General features: G+C 37.4%; 1 protein-coding gene across 3 annotated transcripts; it reads right to left on the reverse strand.

The window, feature by feature from the left end:
* Positions 1–923: 923 nt before the first annotated feature.
* Positions 924–7086, reverse strand: gstz1 (glutathione S-transferase zeta 1). Of its 3 annotated transcripts, XM_051722376.1 has the most exons (11): positions 6996–7057; positions 6218–6255; positions 5988–6016; positions 5847–5898; positions 5672–5739; positions 5477–5557; positions 4708–4833; positions 2683–2758; positions 2192–2244; positions 2058–2107; positions 924–1098 (listed from the first exon to the last, which is right to left on the reverse strand). In XM_051722376.1, the coding sequence occupies exons 1-11, from the start codon at positions 7040–7042 to the stop codon at positions 972–974; spliced, it is 747 nt and encodes a 248-aa protein (XP_051578336.1). In that variant the 5' UTR covers positions 7043–7057; the 3' UTR covers positions 924–971. The 3 variants fall into 3 exon arrangements, with proteins under 3 accessions (XP_051578336.1, XP_051578338.1, XP_051578337.1); XM_051722378.1 differs by lacking the exons at positions 5988–6016; positions 6218–6255 and having other exon boundaries at positions 6996–7086; XM_051722377.1 differs by lacking the exons at positions 5988–6016; positions 6996–7057 and having other exon boundaries at positions 6218–6622.
* Positions 7087–7131: the final 45 nt, after the last annotated feature.

Genomic DNA, 7131 nt, shown 5'->3' on the forward strand with positions numbered 1-7131 from the left:
GATTGATGTGAAAAAAATAAATAATTCAAAGCATTATAGCATAAGGCTGCAACATAACAAAATGTCCAGTATACACACCCTTAGAAGGAGATCCCCTGATGTTCCCTACATTGATTTTATTGGGTCTTTATGAGGGTCAGGGGTTATTAGTCAGAAAGGTTTAGTCTAACACTGGTGCATTTTGCAGATACCAGCACATGGACATCAGTGGTGTCCCCAGTGCTTTGCTCTAAGCCTCTTGCAGGCCATAGTTTGATTAGCCTGGATTGTACAAAGACTTTATCTTCAGGCCTTAGGGATGCAAGGCACCACCGTCACACCAACCCATCTCTCCAGTGCACCAGTCTAGTGTTCGGAGGAACAGATTGTGCTGGAACATTTTACAGTGACACTGTCAAATGCATGGTTGAACTCCCTGTTTAGGATCAAGGACTACAGGACTTTTTATTTAGAGCTAAAAAGGTTATGGAATTCTTGTACAGAATTCTCAATGGAAGAATTGGAATGCAAAAATCACTTATCTTTTTTTAATTTTTAAAGTTGCATTGTTGCAGTTTTAGTGTGAACAGCTGTCTTCCAGCTACCGTTTTTATACTGATTACCTTAAAAGCAAGCAAAGCCTTCTTTTACGTTTAGTTCAGGTTTGTATTTAGTACATTCAGAGATCAATGGCAAACTCTGTGTATTTTTGTGCAATAAATGTTTCCCCTTATTTTGCACGTATTTTACACGTTTGTATTTTTGTCCCACTTTGTATGTTTTCACTTCACACATGTTCCTTTGTCACTGAGATGTATAGCATGTTCACAAATCTCTGAAAGTTGCAAAAAGTGATTACAATCTTTTCACCACCACAATAAATACAGTAGTTTGCAAAAACAGAAACTGAACTGTTTTAACTTTTTAATGAAGAGTCTGGTACAAATGTTTATCAAAGAGCTTTATTAATTTCAGTAAGGATCTTTACAAAATTATGCTGGCAAGTCATCGGGGGTATCAGGCTGACAAGATGGATGACTCACTTTGAAGGCCTCAATCTCAAGTAAGGTCTGATTTAACCTTTTGATAGTAGGGAACAGGGTCATATCCACCATGAACCTTTGGAAAAAGAAAGTAGATAGGTTTACATTTATTGGAATAGTTTACCCAAAAATAAAAATTCTGTCACAGTTTACTTACCCTCATGTTGTTCCAAACCCATATGACTGACTGTATAGGGATAGTTATCCCAAAAATGAACATTCTCTAGTCATTTACTCACCCTCATGCCATCCCAGATGTGTATGACTTTCTTTCTTCTGCAGAACACAAACAAAGATTTTTAGAAGAATATCTCAGCTTTGTAGGTCCATACAATGCAAGTGAATGGTGGCCAGAACTTTTAAGGTCCAAAAGGCATATAAAGGCAGCATAAAAGTAATCCATAAGACTCCAGTGGTTAAATCTATAACTTCAGAAGTGATATGATAGGTGTGGGTGAGAAACAGATCAATATTTAAGTTCTTTTTTTACTATAAATTCTCCTTCCTGCCTAGTTGGTGGTGATATGCACGAAGAATGCGAATTGCCAAAAACAAAAGAATGTGAAAGTGGAGATTTATAATAAGAAAATATTTCAATATTGATCTGTTTCTCACCCACACCTATCACATCGCTTCTGAAGATATGTATTTAACCACTGGAGTCTTAAGGATTACTTTTATGCTGCCTTTATGTGCTTTTTGGACCTTCAAAGTTCTGGCCACTATTTACTTGCTTTGAATGGACCTACAGAGCTGAAATATTCTTTTAAAAATCTTCATTTGTGTTCTGCTGAAGAAAGAAAGTCATGCACAGCTGGGATGGCATGAGGGTGAGTAAATGATGAGAGACAATTTCATTTACATCTCCTTATGTGTACAACGGGAAAAAAAAAGTTATACAGGTTTGAAATGACAAAACGGTAAGTAAATGGTGACCATTATCATATTTGGGTGAGCTTCCCCTTTAAGGTGCATTTTGCAAAATGCTGTGATGTTGAAAACGAGTGCAGAAAGCTTGAAAGAAAAGAGTATTACCTTTCAGCATTGTAGACTTGGGGCACAAGACAAATATCTGCCATGGATATCTATAGGGAAAATAATGTAGCAATGTTGTCACGTTTTCATAAAGTATATACTGTAGGAGGGCTCTATTGTGTTCCATTTATTACCTCATCACCTACACAGTACGTCCCTGCTGTCTGTTTTAGGATCGGCTCAAGGGCTTCAAATAAAAACACACACAGACCCAATAAAATTCAATTGTACAGCAATTAGGTTTGATGAGGACAGTTAATGTTACAATGACTGTGTTTCCATGCACATCAGTATTCCTCTGTTAATCCGAAAATGGCAATATTAGAAAAAATAAATAAATACAGCATAATAAATGGGAAGAACTAGCATTTCCAATATTTACAGAAGAGATTAACAGAAAAAGAACAAGTACATCTTAGTTTATTTAGAATATGCTGATACCATGCATTCAGGAATATTCCAAAAGCATGTGCTGTAAATGTTGTCTTCTGAATAAAAGCTTAACCAGAATATGTGCATGTAAAGTAATCACTGAGTATAGAAACATTTGTTATGGCAGATCTAAGATAAAAGCAAAATGTAACTGCATTGAAAAGACCAAAGGTGTCATTAGTTAAAAACTTACCTTCAAATCCTCTGTTGATGAAATGTTGAGCCCACTGTACCTTCTCTGCTCCAATTTTCTTAATCACATACAGGTTCTGAAGTACAGAATTGAAAGTAATGAATTATTAGAGTCTTCCCTGTAATGTAATATAATATTCTTTAAAAGCTGTATTACGTAACATTGTGCTCTCTAGCGACATCTGTGGTTGAAACTTAAAATTGCAAGCAATTTGTGAAAGAACACTTTAAGCGAGTCGTGTTTCGTCTCTGCTCTTCTGGTGGATGACTCTCATGATTTGAGCTCACCTGGACATTGCCTGTGTGTGATCATGACCGGAGCAGGAGTCATAACATGCTATTTTCATGTTGATATTATGTTAAACGATTAAAAATTTGAAACGGAAATATTACTTGCTTTGATGTAGATAATAAACACTCCTATTTACATTGTATGAGCCATTTTATTGTTTGTTTTGTATTTTATATTTTGTATGTTGTATTTTTATATTTTACTTTTAATCTTCTGTAATTCCATTGCTGGACACTGGGAAGCATGACAAGCAATATAAGCTTCAACAACCCTACCAGACAACATATCCAAGCACATCCATGCAGACTGCAGCGATGCTGTCCTGAACTGTGTGACTCACTGAACTGAACACAGTTTCTTCAGCCGGAACACGAGACAGCCGGTACTTCTTTCCTGTGTTTACGGACATGACATTTTGACGTAAGGATGAACGACATAAGATAGCAATTTTGTGCCAAATCCGACCAGACAGCTCAAAATACATAATTTTTTTAGGATAACCATAGTGAATCAGGGTAAGTTTAGGACATTGTTTTGAACACTGATTGTTTATGTACTCAACCAATAATGGACATTTTTTTTTTCTCCCAAATTTGGAATGCCCAATTCCCAATGCGCTCTAAGTCCTCGTGGTGGCGTAGTGACTTGCCTCAATCTGGGTGGCGGAGGACGAATCTCAGTTGCCTCCGCGTCTGAGACCGTCAATCCACGCATCTTATCACGTGGCTTGTTGAGTGCGTTACCGTGGAGACATAGCACGTGTGGAGGCTTCACGCTATTCTCCGCGGCATCCACGCACAACTCACCATGCGCCCCACCAAAAGTGAACCACATTATAGCAACCATGAGGTCGTGACCCTACCCTCCCTAGCAACCAGGCCAATTTGGTTGTTTTGGAGAACTCAGCACGACTGGATTCGAACTCGCGACTCAAGTGGTAGTAGCTAGCGTCAATACTCGCCGAGTTACCCAGGCCCCCAATAATGGCAATTTGTTAATTTTTAACCAAAAAATCTTACGTAGTGCAGCTTTAAGAGTAGTATGTGAAATGGCACACATTTTACAATGCTAAACAATTCAAACAGTAGTACCAAATTGATTTAACATGACCTCATAATGTTGGAATGTTTAATTTGGCAAGTGGCATCGTTATCAACTTAGAAATAAAAATAGTTATTTTGCTCTCTTTTAAAAAAAAATAAATTCTGTGCAAAATTTCTTTTTGTCACAAAGTTCAAATCAAGTGTGTTACATAGCGGGATATATGTACTCGTCTTTCCCACACAGAGTGCCCTGTTGTATACTTGACATTTTGGTAAATGTAGTATTTCATTCATGCATACAGAATATTTGCACACTGTGCACAGCATACATTCTGAAGAAATAGTACAAGTTGTTTGGTAGTTCCCTATTCCGAACATAGCCCGAGATCACAATTTTGCTCTACCACCATTGTGCCTAGAAAGGCTCTTACAATTAATTACCTCCTGTATGACTGGCCCTGTAATTACTGTTCCATAAATCATTTTACATTATTTAACGTCTATTACATGACAAAGAAAGTAAGCAAAGTTGTGTCCAGTTTATATTTACGGCACTTAGAAGTGTTCCCATTTGAACAAACACACAATTATTTGTGTTATAAAATTAATATTCCCCATTTGTATTGACAAGTTCATACTCCATATGAGCCATACACATAGCTGGTATGTGATGCTGTCAGTAATTACTCACCTGAAGGGGCTGGATCCCAGAGGAAATGATGTCACAGATCATGCGGACCTGAGCACGCTGCTTTGGGTCTGCAGGCAGGAGGCGGGTCCCTGGCCGAGTTTCCTCAATGTACTGAATGATGGCCAACTATGCAAAGGGAAAATACTCTTAAAGGGATAGTTCACCCAAAAATGAAAATTCTCCCATCATTTACTTGCCCTCATGCCATCCCAAAATATCTCAGTTCTGTCCATATAATGCAAGTGACCAAAACTTTAAAGCGCATAAAGGCAGCATAAAAGTAATCCATAAGACTCCAGTGGTTCAATACGTCTTCATAAGCAGTATAATAGGTGTGGCTGAGAAACAGATCAATATTTAAGTCCTTTTTTTACTATAACATTTTGAAAGTGAAAGTGGAGATTTATAGTAAAAAAGGAGTGAAATATTGATCTTTTTCCTCACCTAAAGTGATTGCATCGCTTCAGAAGACACATTTAACAACTGTAGTTGTATGGATTACTTTTATTCTGCCTTTATGTGATTTTTGTAGCTTCATTTTGTAAATGTTGGTCACCATTCACTTGCATTGTATGGACCTACAGAGCTGAAATATTCATCTAAAAATCTTTGTTTGTGTTCAGTAGATGAAAGAAAGTCATACACATCTGAGATGGCATGAAAGTGAGTAAATGATGAGAGGATTTTCATTTTGGAGTGAACTATCCCTTTTACATGAGATAATGTAATTTATGTGTGCTGAAAAGCAAGATGATCCATATATCCTTACCGACTGAGACAAGGTGATGCCATCTATGGTGACTGCAGGTACTTGCCGCATTGGATTTAATGCTTTAAACTGATCTGTGAGCTAATGAGTAAAAGAGAAAACTCTGAATCAGTGCCAGCATGTTACATATTATTTTCTATATTCATTTAGGTTTGAGATGTACAATTCACTGCTGAGTCTTCTCTGCAATACTACCTGTTGCCCACCATCCTTGATTAGATTTACTGGTACTTGTTCATACTCGATCCCTTTCAATGCAAATGCTAAAAAAGAAACATTTTAAAAACATTACTATAACATTTGTGAAGCTGAGACACTTACTGTATGAATTAGACGCATATGAATAGAATATGTTCACTTGGACACTCACCTATCCTGACTCTCCAAGAGCAAGAACTTCTGAAATATCCATGCAGAACAGGCTAGAATAAAAAAATAAAAAAAACACAACGGTCAAATAACTTGCAAACAATAGCTTCATTTAAGACAAGCAAAGATATGTTGTTTTAACCTTCGTTCGGTTCGCCATGGTCTTCTGGTCTAGTCAAGAAAAAGAAAAAAATACGCTACTCATGCAACCAATAGGATGCCGCTTCAAAAATCCTCCTCCTGGTTGCTATAGTTTCTCGTGACTAAGCAACTTTGATGGACTTCGGATACTTTTATGATACTGTGCATTATGTCAATCAACTCCCGTTTGCATTATTAAACCCAACCATTAGACGGGATTTATATATTTACCTTGATAAAACGTGCAGCTGAGGCACACATGTCTGTGACTGTGGGTACCCAAGAAGAAATTAGATGAGTACAGTAGAAAGGTCCGAATCACGAACGACTCGTTCTTTTGAAGACTCGGTCAAACCGATTCGCAAGGCGTTTGTCACTCGTTTGAAACAATGTTTTTGTTAACAAACGTTTTGGAACAATAAACAAAACAGCATGCGACACAATATATAGGCTATAATGTTCAGTGATAGAGTTTATAACATAAACGAACCGTAAAATACCACGCAGAGAACAGTTTTGTGTGATGACTCAAGTGAATCGATTTATTTTGAACAGGTTCATTAAGCAAACGAACCATCCGAACGAGCCGATTCGCTAAAACGATTCAGACTCATCGACGCTGCAACACAACAGTTTTAGTTCAAAATAATGCATTTACTTGATTTTGTCCTCGGATAACGGAAATAGGAAAAGCTGAAGTGTGTCGTTTCTGCGCCACTAGCGCCAACAAACGGAACTGCAAAATAAATAAATAAATAAATAGTCTTTTGTTTTCGAAATAGGTTTCTGAAAACGCCCCCGGTCGTTGGTCAAACAAAGAGATAGTCCCGCCCCCAACTCACGGCATTGGTCGAGTCAAAGTCAAAACAAACATAGGAATTTTCATAGCGCTAAAGACACACAGTGCTTACAGTTTTCAAGAAAATAAACCAACGAATGGCTTACTTATATCTGTCTCTGCATATTAAGATTGGATAGGAGAAAGTATTAAAACACAAAAGTTACATACTTCAGCTTTAACTGAGCACGTGCTGTTCGAGAAAACTGATAAAACATAGGATTTTGTCGTGTCACGCGTATTGTGCTATGTCTTCCTAGAACAAACATACCTCACTGTATGCCTTTTAAGCAATTAATGATTGACA

The sequence above is a fragment of the Myxocyprinus asiaticus genome, chromosome 17 (assembly GCF_019703515.2).
Source record: "Myxocyprinus asiaticus isolate MX2 ecotype Aquarium Trade chromosome 17, UBuf_Myxa_2, whole genome shotgun sequence".
NCBI classification, from domain to species: Eukaryota; Metazoa; Chordata; class Actinopteri; order Cypriniformes; family Catostomidae; genus Myxocyprinus; species Myxocyprinus asiaticus.